This window comes from Bombina bombina, chromosome 11 (assembly GCF_027579735.1).
Source record: "Bombina bombina isolate aBomBom1 chromosome 11, aBomBom1.pri, whole genome shotgun sequence".
NCBI lineage: Eukaryota > Metazoa > Chordata > Amphibia > Anura > Bombinatoridae > Bombina > Bombina bombina.
Window position 1 is genome coordinate 102,413,361 of NC_069509.1, and position 17,386 is coordinate 102,430,746.

A 17,386-nucleotide genomic window follows, 5' to 3' on the forward strand; every position below is an offset into this window, starting at 1 on the left:
AATAGGATTGAGCTCACATTCTATTGGCTGATTGGAACAGCCAATAGAATGCGAGCTCAATCCTATTGGCTGATTGGATCAGCCAATAGGATTGAAGCTCAATCCTATTGGCTGATTGCATCAGCCAATAGGAATTTTTCATCTTTAATTCCGATTGGCTGATAGACCACTGCACCATAACTTGTCCACCTGCTCTGAGGCTGTGGACAGAAATCAACCTGATCCTATATGATCGGGCTGATTGACACCCCCTGCTAGCGGCCGATTGGCAGTGAATCTGCAGGGGGCGGCATTGTCCCAGCAGTTCACAAGAAATGCTGGTGCATTGATAAATGCTGACCCTTACTGAGAGGGTAGGGGACGTGGGAGGGATATTTGATGCTTTGATTGGGCTGTCTTTGCCTCCTTCTTGTGGCCAGGTTTTGTATTCCCATATATAATTAATTCATTAGTGGATTCTCATTGCCAAGAAAGAAAATTTATCAGGTAAGCATAAATTATGTTTTTTACAATACCAACAAATAAAGATAATCACAAAAAAAAAAAAATTAAAAATGGTCATGCAACCTATGTTGGACTACTTGAGATAGATTAAACCTCATTGTTTTTTGTCACATTGTGTTTCTGTTTTTTTTAAGCAATAAGTTTGGGGAAACCTAGGACCCCCAGTTCAATTGTCATTTTCTGGGTCTATTTTAAACTAAAGAACATTTTTTTTAGCCTCTGCACCAACTGAACTAAGTCACAGGCTATGGGGCCTATTTATCAAGCCGTCAACCGCAAATACGCCAAAATTCCGCAGCGTAATTGTTGCGAGCTTGATCCAACCTAGTTATCAAAGCCTACAGACCAGCAAAAGTTGAAATTTGTGGCATAACATACGAACTGCCAGTCTCAATCCGACGGACGCAGATCGATGCTTACGTCATTACAGATGTTCCGAATACACATTCGGCTCTATCTGACACTTTTTCCCATTTATCAAATTTCTAACAGGTACGCTCACGGCTATTCTGGCCCAGCGTACCTGGTTTTCAATCCACCACCCTGGAGGCCGCAGATGCCATAGAAATCAATGTGAGTCTGAAAGCACCGAAAGCTTATGTTCGATGCTGCCAGATATCCCATTGATTTATATGGTTGAAAACAAGTTACGTTTACACCTAACACCCTAACATAAGCCACCGCAACCCCTATTCTGCCGCACCCCGACATCGTTGTGCCCTAAATAAAGTTATTAACCCCTATCCTGCCGCTCCTGGACCCTGCCGCCACTAAATAAACGTATTAACCCCTAAACCTCTGGCCTCCCACATCACTACCACTAACTAAACCTATTAACCCTAAACCACCAGCCCCCCACATCGCCATAAACTAAATGAAGCTATTAACCCCATAACCTAACAACCCGCTAACTTTAAATTAAAATTACAACATCGCTATCTTAAAATAAATTTAAACTTACCTGTAGAATTAAAATAAACTATTTTTAAACTATTAATTAACCTACCCTAACTATTATACTACAATTAAATTAAACTACCAATTAAACTAAATTACATATTAAAAAAACCTAACCCTACTAAAAGTATTTAAATCTACTATTAAACCTTATTACAAATTACTAAATTACCAAAAAAAATAAACTTTACAAAAAAAAACACACACTAAATTACGAAAAAAAAAACAAATTTTCAAAAATAAAAAAGAATTACACCTAATCTAATAGCCCTATCAAAATAACCCCCCCCCCCAAAAAAAAAAACCTAGCCTACAATAAACTACTAATGGCCCTTAAAAGGGCCTTTTGTAGGGCATTGCCCCAAAGAAATCAGCTCTTTTACCTGTAAAAGAAATGCAAACATCCCCAACAGTAAAACCCACCACCCAACCAACCAACCCCCCAAATAAAAATCATATCTAAAAAACCTAAGCTCCCCATTGCCCTGAAAAGGGCATTTGTATGTGCATTGCCCTTAAAAGGGCATTTAGCTCTTTTACCGGCCCAGACCCTAATCTAAAAATAAAACCCATCCAAAAAAAACTTAAATAAACCTAACACTAACCCCCAACTATCCACTTACAGTTATTGAAGTCCCGCTTGAAGGATTCATCCAGCCAGCAAGAAGTCTTCATCCAGGCGCCCTCTTCCATCTTCATCCAGCCAGCGAAGTCCTCATCCAGACGGCATCTTCTATCTTCATCCATCCGGCACGGAGCGGGTCCATCCTGAAGACAACTGGCGCGGAGCTCCTCTTCATACGGTCTCCGCTGTAAGCTGGAACTTCAATGCAAGTTACGTCATCCAAGATGGCGTCCCTTGCATTTCTATTGGCTGAAAGATTTCAATCATCCAATAGGATTAGAGCTGCTAAAATCCTATTGGCTGTTCCCATCAGCCAATAGGATGAGAGCTCAATCCTATTGGCTGATTGGAACAGCCGATAGGATGAGAGCTGCTCAAATGGGGGGGTGTTTGTATTTTTTTTCACAGGTAAAAGAGTTGATTTCTTTTTAAGGGCCATTGGTAGTTTATTGTAGGCTAGGGTTTTTTCTATTTTGGGGGGGGGGGTCTTTTTTAGTTGGTAGGGCTATTAGATTAGGTGTAATACTTTTTTATTGTTGATAATGTGGGAGGTTTTTTCTTCGTAATTTAGTGTTTTTTATTTTTTGTAACTTAGCGTTTATTTTTTTTGGTAATTTAGTAATTTGTAATAAGGTTTAATAGTAGATTTAAATACTTTTAGTAGGGTTAGGTTTTTTCATATGTAATTTAGTTTATTTAATTGCTAGTTTAATTTAATTGTAGTATAATAATTAGGGTAGGTTAATTAATAGTTTATTTTAATTCTACAGGTAAGTTTAAATTTATTTTAAGATAGCGATGTTGTAATTTTAATTTAAAGTTAGCGGGTTGTTAGGTTATGGGGTTAATAGCTTCATTTAGTTTATGGCGATGTGGGGGGCTGGTGGTTTAGGGTTAATAGGTTTAGTTAGTGGTAGTGATGAGGGAGGGCAGAGGTTTAGGGGTTAATATGTTTATTTAGGGCACAGTGATGTCGGGGTGCGGCGGAATAGGGGTTGCGGCGGCTTATGTAATAGCTTAATTTCGTTTATGGTGATGTGGGGAGCTGGCAGTTTAGGGGTTAATAGGTTTAGTTAGTGGTAGTGATGTGGAAGCCCAGAGGTTTAGGGGTTAATACATTTATTTAGGTTGCGGCGGGGTCCGGGAGCAGCGGGGTAGGGGTTAATACGTTTATTTAGGTTGTGGCGGGGTCTGGGAGAGGCAGGATAGGGGTTAAAAACTTTATTTAGGTTGCGGCGGGGTCCGGGAGTGGCGGGATAGGGGTTAAACATTTTAGTATAGTGGCGGCGTTTAGTGACAGGGTATAAATAAAGTTGGTAAAAAAGCCAAATAGACGCAAGATCGATGATTGCTAGTTAACAACAGTCCGATGCTCATCACCCCGTACTTGGTACGCGTCTTTTTGCCAGCTTTTTTATAAATATGGAGAGCTTATTGAGATCCACGGCCACAAAGGCGAGCGTATTGGTGCCCGCGAATGCAACAAAATTGAGGCTTTGATAAATATCCCCCTATGTCTGTAGGGTCAGAATGTGTATTTCTATAAATAGAATTTTATTAAATATCTATTTATATATTTTGCTAAAATAAAGATCTGGGAATATGTTTGACATTCCTGCGCTTTTCTACACAGGTGCCTTATATGCCAGCAAGTGCCAAGCAAGTAACAAACGTGATGAAGCTGCTAAAAGGCCGTTCTGGAAAAATAGTGGATCTGGGTTCTGGCGATGGAAGAATTGTAAGACAATAAGTTATATGCAAAACCTTGTCCTTGAATGGCTTATTAGAAGGATATAAATGGATCAGATAATAAACCTATATTAATTGTAGTACAATTATGTATATGTTTATATGCAAAAAAACTTAATGATACAGTTTTTTATTCATTATTATGACAATTTTTAGTTTAGTTTAACCCCACCTCCACCTTCTGGAAGATATATAGTGACATCATTGATTACATCATTAATGCCACTCATACTGTGATCAATGACCTTAGAAATGTAGCCAATTCTAAAATCATATTATAAAACCATCAATTATGTTACAAAGAATTTGAAATTACATTTTGAATTGATTAAAATATACCCCTTTAAGATCAAACTTTCATTATTCAAATGCTTGCATTAATAATAATATATATTTTTTTGCAGCAACAGCTCATACTGAGCATTTAAAAGAGTTTACAGTGTATGAGTTTGTAATGCCCTCATGATTGTCAAATAATACAGGGGGGGCAGGGAAATGGGAGGACATTTTTATTTTCTCATAATTGAAACCACAGGGATAAATAACAAGTGGGAATATCAATTTAAAAATACATAACATATTGCCTATGTGAAGAGCATTGGAATGTGAAATATTTACAGTACATGCACAGGAAAACACTTTATTAAAAATTAATGTTGCATAAATGTGATTTTTCCTGTTTTCAGCTACTTGACTGCAAAGGACTCCAATGCACTATATATATATATATATATATATATATATATATATATATATATATATATATGTGTGTGTGTGTGTGTGTGTGTGTATTTATGTGTTTATATTTGTATATATGTCTGTAAATACATATATACACATATAAATACATAAATACATACAGTATATATATATACGTATATATTTATATATATATATATATATATATGTGTATATATATATATATATATATATATATATATATATATATATATATATATATATATATATATACAGTACTGTGCAAAAGTCTTAGGCCACCATTAGATTTATTGTTTTAGCAAAATTGCAATAATCATCTTTATTAAGTTAGGAACAGAAAATACAGGAAATATGTACACAAAATATAAATTTTCTGAATAAAATGGCTTTTTTAGGCAAAAGTCACTATTTACTGTGACCTCCCTTGGCATTAAGCACATATTGAACTCTTTTGGGGAGACTGTCCCAAAGTAATTTTCTGATATCTTATACCAGGCTTCTTTCAGCACTTCCCAGAGTTCTTTAGATTTAGGCTGTATTTTATTTATTTCTCTGTCCAGGTGATCCCATACTGCCTCTTTAAAATTCAGGTCTGGACTCTGTGGAGGCCAGTCCATGACCGTCAGTGTTTTATCAGCTGTTTTTCTCTGCAAATATGATTTCACTGCATTAGCAGTGTGCTTGGGATCATTATCATGCTAAAAAATAAAACCATTCCCAATCAGGCTCTTTCCAGAAGGAATGGGACAATGAATTAAAACCTGTCTGTATTTTTCAGCATTCATGGTCCCATCCATTCAAACAATATTGACAACAACTCTGGCAGAAATGCAGCTCCAAACCAGGACAGACCCTCTACTACTTTCAACTTGTAATATGCTTTCTACCCAACACATGCAAAAAGCTTACTTCTAGCAAAGTTAAAGGGACAGTCAAATCAGAATTAAACTTTCATGATTTATATAGGGCATGTCATTTTAAATATCTTTCCAATTTACTTTTATTATCAAATTTGGCTTGTTCTCTTGGTATTCTTTTTTTATTGCTAAACCTAGGCAGGCTCAAACTGAAGGCTGAAGACAGCCTGATGAATCTGCAACTGGTGCAGAGAAACGCGTTGCTGTGTTTGCTTTAACAAATATTTTAATAAAAACACTTTTATTTTACCCTGCTCTGTTTCACCTTTTATGAGAGATTTGCCTGGCTGTTTGACCTACGTGGATGTATCGTAGGTTCCTCTGGATTGGCTGACTCCATTTGAGACGTCACGTGTGACGCTCCTCATCGTGGCCTGGTGTTCCAACGGGTGTGTTTGAGTCAGCCGAGCGGCTCTGAAGTCTCGCCTTGCGCTTTATTGCACTGGATGTGCATGGACATTTGTGAGTATTTTGCCCTCCTACTTGTTCGGTCTCTAGACTTTCCTCTACCCCTTCAGCACCTCCAGTTACCTCTGTAGAGTAACCCATGGATCTCTCCTCCTAAATCCCCTCATTCTTCTCGGATCCTGGTACCAGTTACTCTTACCTTTCTTCAAAATTCTGTCCACCCTCAAGCTTTTATTGATTCAGGGGCAGCTGAAAATTTTCTTGATCATCGTTTCATGATTCAGGCAGGCTTACCTCTTCTGCAGAAAAAACAATGTCTTAAAACATTGCAGTTCGATGTTATTCATTCTCCAGCACAACTCGTTATCCTTGGTCTCCTTTGGCTTTGTATACACAAGCCATAGTTCGACTGGACTGAGGGACAGTTGGCCTCCTGGGGTACATCCTGCTTCCACTCCTGCCTGGCTAAGGTTACTCCACTGCACCACATCCCCATTGCCAGCCTACAGACCCTTTCAAGCCTTCCCTCAGTATATGCAGATTTTACATATATGTTTGAAAAGAAAGCAGCTGATGTGCTGCCACCTCACCGTCCTTATGACTGCAAAATAGATTTCTTTCCTGGAGCCCCACTTCCTAAAGGGAGGACTTATCCTCTCTCCACAGCTGAAACCAAGGAGGAATATATCCAAGAAAACCTAGCTAAAGGTTGTATTCATGCTTCCTCTTCTCCTGCTGGGGCTGGCTTCTTTTTCATCACTAAAAATGATGGTGGGCTCAGACCCTGTATTGACTACAGAGCCCTAAACTGTATCACTAGCAAGATTTGCTATCCTATTCCTTTGATCCCTAAACTTTTTTATTCACTCCAAAATGCTCACTACTTCACTAAGTTGGACCTACGTGGGGCGTACAATCTTATCCGCATCTTCCCAGGACATGAATGGAAGGCTTCCCTCAACACGAGATCAGGGCATTACGAATACTTCATAATGCCTTTTGAGCTGTGTAATGCCCCTGCTGTCTTCCAAGCTTTTGTCAACGATGTCTTCTGTGACCTCCTTAATCGCACTGTCATCGTCTATCTTGATGATATCCTTATATTCTCCTCCATCCTTTAGGAACATCATGAACATGTAAGACAGGTACTTCTTCACCTCAGAAACAATTCTCTGGTAGCCAAACTGGAGAAATGCAATTGATCAAGTTCAGATCCAGTTCCTTGGCTATGTCATCTCAAAGGAAGGTTTTGCCATGGATCCTTCTAAGCTAATCGTAGTTCTGTAATGGCCTCAACCCACCTCATTAACTACAGAGATTCGGGTTCTCCAACTATTAACGCAAGTTTTTTTTAAAATATTTTTTATTTTTAACAAAAGGTGCGGTAACAATAATTTCAAACAGTTTCAAAGTTGATGTACATGTGTAAAACATAGTAGTAAAATACAATAAGACAGGTAAATCAGTTCTCAATGTGGCAGATATAACACAAGGGTGCCTGTCATAGGCTATCTACAACACTACCTTCAAAATGTACTGCAATGGACCTAGAAAAACAAGATCATAAATCTTTTGGTAAAGAGATGTTTATGGCGAATATCGCCAATTATTAATTACATCGGTAGCTCAAGATTGGTTGTACCTGCACAGAGCCAGGGGAGCTGAGCTCTAGACCAAGTACAAACCAATACAGATGAGAAGACAAACGCACATTATGCTCATGTTATCCTGTAATGGTAAGTAAAGTACACTTGCGGGGAAGGGGAGCATGCATAAAAGGTGAGGTAAGCAGAAGGATAAGGCGAGGGAGATAGGGGGAGGGAAGAGGGTAGGGAGGTAGGGGGGAGGGAAAGGGGGAGGGGGATCATTAAAGAAGGAAGGAGAGGAGGGGGATTCCGGATTGTCCCAGAGCTCCCCTCTAGGACACAGCAGGGCTGCCTGATCAGGGCATCTAGTATCTTTTGTCTGGGTTATTTACTTACACCTTGGTGCCCTCTATTCTGGCTGACGTTTACACTGTGACAGGTAGTTCTCCCAAGGTTCCCAGATGAGACTGAAGGTTGTAGACTGGTTTCTTACTCTATAGACATAGTCTTCCATGGATTTAACATAATTCAAATACTCTACTACACCCTGCCACCTCGGGGGTAGCACTTTTTTCCAATTCCTGGCAATTAACATTTTAACTGAGGTGAGCATATACAGAAGGAGGGCTTTCTTATGGGTAGGCATTTTCTTTAAGCCCAAATGCAAGAGGGCCAAGCTAGGGCTTGAGATCTCTGGTAAATCTAGTTTGACACAGACGGCACAAAATTTAACCCAGAGCGGTTTTAGTCTGGGGCAAGACCACCACGTGTACCCACTCTCCCACACTCCCTCCAGCAGACAGGAGGGTGGTCAGGGTATAAAGTCTGAAGTTTGGTCAGGACAAGGTGCCACCTAGTGAGAATTTTAAAATAGAATTCATACATCGTGGTGCAGTGTAGTGTCGCCTTGGTCATTGCAATAGCTTTGGCCCACTCCACTTCCACGTATGACACCTTCAGTTCTGCCTCCCATGAGGTCATGTGTCTCATTTTTGTGAGTGTCAAATCTCCTAAAAGGCATCTATAGTGTGTTGTGAAGGGTTTATAGAGTTGGAGGCCAGCTTTCCATCTGGACTCCCAAGTCGTGGGGCTCCGAACCTTATCTACCAGAAAACCCCATGCCTTCATCAAAGATCTCAGTCTTAAGAGTTCAAACTCTAGGTGATGCGGCAGGTCATATTTAGCCACCATTTCATGGTGTGAGAGAAGATGGTCACCTATGTAGAAATCTCCTAATGAGGATATCTCAGATTGCCTCCACAAACTTAATCTCATATTGGGGAGGCCCTGAAAGAGGGGAACTGTGGGATAGATAGGAGAGGGATGAGGAGCAATCTGCGTGTTATGTCGTAGCTTATACCAGAGCATCTGGCATCCTTTAACCAACCGGTTGGAGATGGTAAGCAGTGAGGTAAGGTGCGGGGGGAACCATAACAAGTCAGAAAGGTCAATATACGCCAGGAGAGAAGCTTGTTCCAGCATTCTCCATCTCGTGGATGGGAGATCTCGCCCCCATGCTGAAACATGGGAAATCATTGCAGCCTCATGGTAGGTAGTGACACTCGGTAAGCTCAGGCCTCCTCGCTCCAGAGGGGATTGCAAGATAGCCGCCGCAACTCTAGGCTTCTTATTATTCCAGACATAGGTGTTGAAGAGGGCCTGAAAGCGCCTCAGTAACTTTGCTGGCACCGAAATTGGGATACATCACATAACATACGTCAATTTGGGGAGAATCATCATCTTCAGTGCCGCAATCCTACCCATCCAGGAGATTTCATCATACTTTTTAGATTTCAAGGATCTGTCTACCTCTTTTAGCAGTACCTAGTAGTTCTCCTGGAGGACAGTGTCCCTGTTATGGGACAGGAGCACCCCAAGATGGCGAATTCCTTTAACCGACCACTTAAAGGAATATTGTTTCCTCAAAGCTCGCTGTTCCGATTGATCAACGTGTATCCTATAGGCTTCTGTTTTAGCTATGTTAATTTTGTAGTTCGAGATCTCCCCAAAGGAGTCAATTAGAGCCATTAGAAATGGAAGTGAAAGAGTCGGATCAACAATAAATAAGGTGAGATCATCAGTGAACAGTGCCAACTTTTGGAGCGAGTCATGTATCAAAAGTCCCTAGATCTGGTTATCCTTCCTAATTGCCTCTGCAAGCAGTTCTATAATTATTGCAAAGAGGAGCGGGGACAAAGGGCACCCTTGTCTGGTTCCATTTCGTATTTGAATTCTAGGGGAACAAAAACCAAGTCCCCTTACCACCGCAGTAGGGGAGGTATATAATGCCGCAACAGCTTTACTGAAGGAGTGCGGGATCCTGAATATGCTCATGGTTTCAAACATATATTCCCATCTCACCCTGTCAAACGCTTTTTCAGCATCCAGTGACAGGGTGAGAAGGGGTAGTCCCATATCATGCGCTTCCGAAAAGATATTCAGTAATCTGCGGGTATTGTCAGTACCTTATCTACCCTGCACAAATCCCACCTGGTCTAGATGAATTATGGAGGGCATATGTCATCCCAGTCTGGTCGCAAGGATTTTTGTATAGATCATAATGTCAACATTTATTCATAGATCTTAATGTCAACATTTATTAGAGAGATGGGACGATAGCTCCCGCACTCCATCGGATCCTTCCCTTCTTTTGGGATGGTCAAGATACTAGCTTCTAAGAATTCTCAGAGAAGGTAACCTTCCTTGGTTATTCCACTGTATAACCGGAGAAGTAACGGGAAGAGGAGAGGGGCAAGAGTTCAATAGAATAATGTATAACCATCCGGGCCCGGGCGTTATGAGGCTTTAGGGTCAGAATAGCAGTTTTGATTTCCTCAAGAGTAAAGGGGGGCGCTCTAGATCATCAACAGAGTCCTTGCTTAAGGTTGGTAGCTGTAAATTGGTTAGGAACCTCCTCATTCTCTCTCTATCTGGTGTTGGCCTGTTAGAGCTATTTTCTAGGCCATAGAGAGAGGTATAATAGCCCAAGAACGCCTTACCTATCTCCTTGGGCGAACGCACTATTCCCTGGGTTGACTTAATAGCTGAAATTCTGTTTTGCACAGCTCGGTTTAGCTTGCGAGCTAAAAGTCTATCCGCCTTATTGCCTTTGCAGTAATAGATCTGTTTAAGTTTTAATAGGCTAGCCTGCACTTTTAGAAGCTCCCGTTTATTGATTTCAGATCTGATGGTACCAACCTGAGAAGCAAGGGCAAGAGCAGGAGTTCGTTTATTAGCTTGTTCAAGACATCTAAGTTCCGCGTATAGCTTTGCTATGGAGACCTTATTTTTCGCTTTCCATTGGGCACTCTTCTTTAAGAAATGGCCCCTTAGGTATGCTTTGAGGGCGGCCCACACAGTTTCAAGACTCGTGTCTCCCCTATCATTGAGTCTCAAAAAGTCAAGGATTATTTCAGTCAGTTGGGGAACCTTTCAGCGAGATACTGGTCCAGGAGCCTCCAGGAGGTTGTAATAGTGAGAAGTGTGCACTAACCAGGTCATGGTCAGACTATGGGCAAGGTCTAATTCTTGGAGTGTCAAATTTATCAAGTGCCCAAGAGTCACAAAGGAGATAATCTATCCTTGCATAGTAGTTGTGTGGTTTTGAGTGGTGTGTATAGTTTTGTTCAGTCGGAGCTAAACATCTCCAAATATCGAAAAGTCCAAATTGGAACATAAGCTTATGCAGCGCATTAGATTGTGTGGTTAGATTATGGCCAACAGAGTGAGTGTCCATAGTTTTTTTTGTCTTGCACTGGGTCCCACACTAGGGTTAAATCTCCTCCCAATAAGACATGACCTCTCTTAAGAACATCTAGTCTATCTAGAAATTTCCAAAGCAAGGGAATTTGTTTCGTGTTTGGGGTATAAATAGAGGCCAGTGTGCAAAGAATTCCATTTAGTGTGCAAATCATAATGAGGTATCTACCCTCTGGGTCCCGCTCCACATGGTCTATCTGGCAGCAAACGTCTCTGTGTATAAATATGGCTACCCTTCTCTTTTTTTTGTAAAGGAGGCAGTTTCACAAATCGGGAAGAGAGGCGAGCTTCAGGGTTGTCTAGAATCCCTCTCCCAATGGGTCTCCTGCAAGAATACCAAGTGTAATCTGTGTGTGAGCAAATAATTGTATAGGAGACTTCATACTTTTAGGGGATCACAGTGTTCAAGAGAACACTCCTTCCAGGAGGGGAGCTAGAGCGTCAGGGGGAACAAAGTAGTGAGGTTCAAGTAAGGGGAGGAGGGAAAAGGAAGGGAAGGGATGCAAGTAAATATTACAATTTCACGTTGGGGTGTGTTTTCCAACCAAGCCCAACTGTCCGTTGTATCTGAAAAATATAAATCTTTCTAGAGCTATCTGATGTATGACGAAGTGTATAATAAACACTATATCAATGAGCGGTCTCTCTACAACTGTAGAGAGAACACAACTATATAAGTGGGGGGGGGGGGGGAGGAGAGAGGCTGGCATAAAGAGCCTATCCCCAGTCAGCTATTCTGATAACTGACCTCTTTATAGAAGAGGTTTCTAATCTTTTTGCCGGATCTCAAGAAACAAGTTCACATCTTTCTCTTCAATGCTATATTGATGTTTACTAGTGAAAGGTAACCCTCCATTTATAAGTCATGAGCTAAGGAGAGATAATGGTCATCTAGGTCAATGACTTAGTAATCTCCCGAATCAAGGGGAGGTGGATATGGATACCTAGCACTGTCTATACTTAATAGGGTATCTATAAGCATTATTTCCATCTATGTCTTCACCTGGGGGAATTGGGCAATTAGATATCATATATACCTGGGGGGTCTAACTTTTTAACATGAGCTTATTTTAAACAGTCAACACAATAAGCAGATATCATCAAACAATTCAAATGAAAATAACAGCAACATTGGACGGCCACTCCCTCAGCAGGTCTTTTCTGGGTGGTTCAGTGATGGCACTCTTCAAGGAGCTTTTAATAATAGAAATCAAGATGGTTGTAGATGACTAATGGCCAGATACCACCACTGTTACCTTTATAGTGAGGAAGGTTATCAGAGGTGAAAGAAAAAGGGAGGACTGCAGTAAACCGCAGACTTACATGTTTCCTGTTAGCTAAGGCATATAGTAAGAACATATAACCTGAAGTGTACTTAGCAGGTCACCTCTCTTATACCATTCTCTGTGAATCTGGTCCCTGTCCATTTTAGTTATGTTTGTTTTATGCAGCCATTAAACCTCTAATTAGTTTAAGGTGTTATGTAGACCCATAGGAAGTGGCCATCCGGCTTCAACGTAGCAACATGAGAATATATGAATAGCATAATCCCTTTCTATCAAGGTAAAGACCTAAGCTAGGCAACAACACTTATTAAGTAAGGTGAAGGAGGGAACTTTAGAAATGAGAGAAAGAGCAAAGAGGAAAAGAAAAGGGAAGAAAGGAGAAACAGGCAAGTATATGCAGATACATCAAATTATCTAATTTAGAACAGTCTCACCCATCTTCATGTACACATGGTACTTAAGAGTCAGTCTTTCAAAGTTAGTGTTGTCTCTCAACCCGAGGTCTCAACTAGGGAGAGACAACTCTTAGTTCACAGCTCAATATTTCAACTTCTAGAGTCTTGTGTAGGGAGGTCCCTATCTTTGGGTCTCAGGTTTGTCCTCTGATTGCTTCTGGATCTCTGTGAAAGGGGACCCCACTCAGGGGCCGAAGCCCTCAAACCTCTTTCAGGCTCGATGGGATCTTGTGACAGGAGTCCCCATCTCTGAAGTAATTCTCGTGCTTGCTGTGGGGAAGAAGCTACAAACTGTTGTCCTTCTTTGTTGATATATAGCTTGATGGGAAATCCCCATCTATACTTTATGGCTTTGTCTCTTAGGACTTTGGTGAAGGGCTGGTAGTGTCATCTCAGCTGGAGGGTGTGTGGGAAGAGATCTTGATAGACCTAAATTTCAGCATATTGCTCTGGGAGCATCTTGTCACCTGCCAAGGTCTTTAACAATTTTTCACGGAATGTATAATAGTGAAGTCGGGCTATGACATCCCTGGGTCTATCTCCTTCTGCTCCACATGGCCTCAGGGCTCTGTGTGCCTTATCGATTAGGATTTCTTTCTCAATTCCAGCGCCTAAGACAGTAACACACATTTCTTTCTAGATCCTGGGGAAGGACAGTTTCTGGAATACCCTTTACTCTGATATTATTGTGGCGGGTTCTGTCCTCCAGGTCCGCGAGTTTAACTTCCAGGTCTGCAATTTGTCCAGCAAGCCCTTGCGAATAGCTGAGCAAGTTGGAGTGATCCACCATCAAATCCTCTTGCTTACGCTCAATAGCATCAGTCCTCTCACCAATTGATGCTAAGGCCCCTATTTATGAAAGTCTGACGGACCTGTTCCGACAGTGCGGATCAGGTCCGCCAGACCTCACTGAATACGGCGAGCAATATGCTCACCGTATTCAGCATTGCACCAGCAGCTCACAAGAGCTGCTGGTGCAACGCCCCCCCCCTGCTGACTTGCGGCCAATGGGCCGCCAGCAGGGGGGTGTCAATCAACCTGATCGTACTCGATCGGGTTGATTTACGGCGATGTCTGTCCGCCTGCACAGAGCAGGCGGACAGGTTATGGAGCAGCGGTCGTTGTGACCGCTGCTTCCTAACTGCTGTTTGCGGCGAGCCTGCAGGCTCGCCAGAAACATGGGGCATCAAGCTCCATTCGGAGATTGATAAATATGCCCCTATATCTCTCTTCAAGTCCGCATTGCTCTTCTCAAATTTCTTTGAAAGGGAGTCATGGTGTGTAGCTAGGAGTTCCTTGATAGAGTCCATCAAGTTATTATCAGAGGCTGTGTCTTTATGCGAAAGACCTCCCGTAGATTGGGTTAGTGCAGCTCTAATATGCATGTAATTAAAGCTGCTTGTATCTGAGGCCTCATCTTCTGAGCCAGTTTGTTGTCTGGAAGTAGGTTGGCTGAAGTGGTCAACTACTGTTCTTTTTGGAGGCTTTTGTTTTCTCTTAAAAGTTTGGGGCATTTTGTGTTTCGGCATAAGCATTGACATACAGCAGATAGAATATAGCACTATGAAGAAAGACCTTTTATTAGGCTGACTGGGGCTGTGGCACTATGGTATTGTTCACATATTCATCTTATCTTGAGCCATCAACATAGGGACTGGGTATATGAAGGAGTTGTATATTGGATCTTGCAGTTAGTAGATATTTTTCTCAGTGACTGGGTCTCTCCTCTAGGGAGTTGCCCCCTGAGGGCAATGTGGGAGCAGGGATGAGGATATGACCCGCAGGCAATCAGGGCCGGCGGCAAAGGGAGAGGAGAGACTAGCATTACAATACAGTGAGTGGGGCAAAGCAGGAGGCCCAAGCACCCTCTTAAGATAAATTCTGTGAGCTTTGTATGGGGAGTGAAGCAACTAGGAAATAAATCTCTTCTGTCACAGCTGGCTGATAAATAAGGTTGGCTGGCTATTGCAGTTAAGGGTAACCAAAATCTCAGCTGTTAGGGGTCCCTTTTGATTAACTTCTGAGATGCGACACATCCACCACTGGAGCGGAGCCACGACCCCCAGTGTGAAGCTGCTGCTCGGAAGCTGCTGTGCAGATGGGCTGAGTTTAAGATAGCTCTCTTGGGTTATATCTAGGCCCAGGAATTATTACTGCTGAAGCGTTCTGAGTTGGCCCCACTTTAAGTGAGGGTAGTCTCCTCAAATAGTTAAAGTCTAACTTGTAATGTAATGTGAGGTAGCTCTTACCAGGTGGAAACTTCTGTTATGCAGTCACAACGTGTCTAGGTGGTACACCGCTCTCCCTCCTCCTCCTCTAAATCCCAGAGTTGTTACTGTAGGGTAGGATCCACAAGTCGGGAACTGAGCTTTTCAATCTCTGTGTCTCTCAGGGGCTATGGATATCCATGAGTGGCAGAGGGCTGCGGCCTATGTTCACTTAATGGAATCCAAGATGGCCGACATTCGCACCCTTAGAGGAAGCTACAGAGGCCTTGCAAATATGCGTTACACAGTAGGAGTGAGCTCACAGAGCAGGGGACCACAACATCACTCCGGATCTAGCAAGGCCCCAGCGTGGTCACCACCCCAGGGAGAGCCAGAGAAAAGGTAGGTCACTTTGGCAAGAGGGGATCTAATGCGGCAGAGTGTCAGCGGGCCACAACTTATAATCTGCTTGCCAGCCCTGGTAGAATTAAACTTGTTATGACGGCACAGCGTATTCTCAGGCCTCTGGGGTAAGCAAGGTTCAGCTGCTCAGTACAGGAGTGTAGAGGATGGCGTCGCTGCAGCAGGCTCCCGGGTAGCTCAGAAAGGAGAGAGAGAAAAAAAGCCTCCGTTTGCCGACAACTCTCACCGAGCACCGATCTGGTCCCAGATCAGAGAATGAATGTCTCTCCAAATAAGTGAATTTGGCTCATTTTTATTCCAGTTAGCAGAATATAGATCACTTTTTGCTATAAAATGAGCCAGGAGCTCTGTACACACACCTCCATATAGCTCAGCGGTTAGCTCCGCCCCCTATTAACGCAAGTTTGTAAAGAACTTCTCCCAAATAGTTGAACCACTCACTGAGCTGACTAAGCAGAACCAAGACTGTAAGAATTGGCCTCCTGTAGCCATGGATCCCTTCTCTCATCTGAAAAAGGTCTTTTGTTCTGCTCCTGTGTTCTGCCATCCTTATCCTGACCTGCAGTTCACTTTAGAGGTTGATGTTTCTAAAATAGGGACTGGAGCAGTCTTAACCCAAAGGGTTCCATTAACCTTTCTCTAAAATAGGAGCTGGAGCAGTCTTAACCCAAAGGGATCCATTAACCTCCAAGTTGCACCCTGCAGCCTTTTTCACCAAACGCTTTACTCCTGCAGAGAGGAATTATGATGTGGGTAATCATGAACTCTTAGCCATTAAGATGGCTTTTACTGAATGGCGTAATTGGCTAGAGGGTACCGCCAATCCCATTCAGATTCTCACTGACCACAAGAATCTGACGTACCTAGAGACTGCTCATCAACTCAATCCTCGACAGGGCTGATGCCCTTTCCTGTTAGTTTTCTCAGTCTAGTGACTCCTCTGTATGATGTGTTCGATAGGTCGAACACATCATATCCCCTTCTTGTGTGGTTGCTCGGCTCAACACCTCTCTTCTTCAAAGACTGCAACAAGCACAGTCAAGAAAACCTTCAGAAGCCCCTGCGACACCTGAAATCCTTTATGTTCGTCCAAACCTTCGCTCTCCTGTACTATCCTGGGCTCATGACAGCATGCTGTCAAGTTATCCTGGTTTGACAAGAACCTTTAAACTCCTTTTCCAACATGTGTGGTGGCCTACCATGAAGTCGGACTCTCAGGATTATGTCAAAGCTTGTCAGACTTGTGCTGTTAATAAAACTCCCAGTTCCCTACCACATGGCCTACTTCAACCATTGTCCATACCTAAACAACCATGGACACACATAGCTATGGATTTTATTGTAGACCTTCCTCCTTCTGACCTTGATACAGTTATATGGGTGGTGGTGGATCGCTTCTCCAAACTTGCAGATTTTGTACCTCTAATGAAGTTACCTACAGCCCAAGAATTGTCCACTCTTTTTCTGTTACACATGGTACAATTACATGGTATACCAATAAATACCGTCTCTGACAGAGGACCTCAATGTATTTCTACCTTTTGGAGAAGTTTTTGCAAATTGCTTGGAACCACTGTTTCATTGTCCTCTGGTTATCACCCCCAGACTAACGGGCAGACGGAGAGAACCAATCAGGGTTTGGAGGCTTACCTCAGAGCCTATGTCAATACACAGCACACTAATTGGTCTGGATTGTTATACCTAGCTGAACTTGCAAGGAACACTCATTGGCATTCTTCTTTACGATGCTCCCCTTTCCAGGCCACAGCTGGTTATCAACCTCGTGTTTT

The 17,386-nt window shown here is 42.3% G+C and overlaps 1 protein-coding gene across 3 annotated transcripts in view; it reads left to right on the forward strand.

Moving 5' to 3' along the window:
• The window catches only part of ANTKMT (adenine nucleotide translocase lysine methyltransferase), a 232,528-nt gene that overhangs the window by 122,849 nt on the left and 92,293 nt on the right, over positions 1-17,386 (forward strand). For all 3 annotated transcript variants that reach the window (XM_053694780.1, XM_053694779.1, XM_053694781.1), the window contains one exon: positions 3,720-3,824. In XM_053694780.1, coding sequence (XP_053550755.1) covers positions 3,720-3,824 — 105 coding nt within the window. The remainder of the gene's footprint in view (positions 1-3,719; positions 3,825-17,386) is intronic.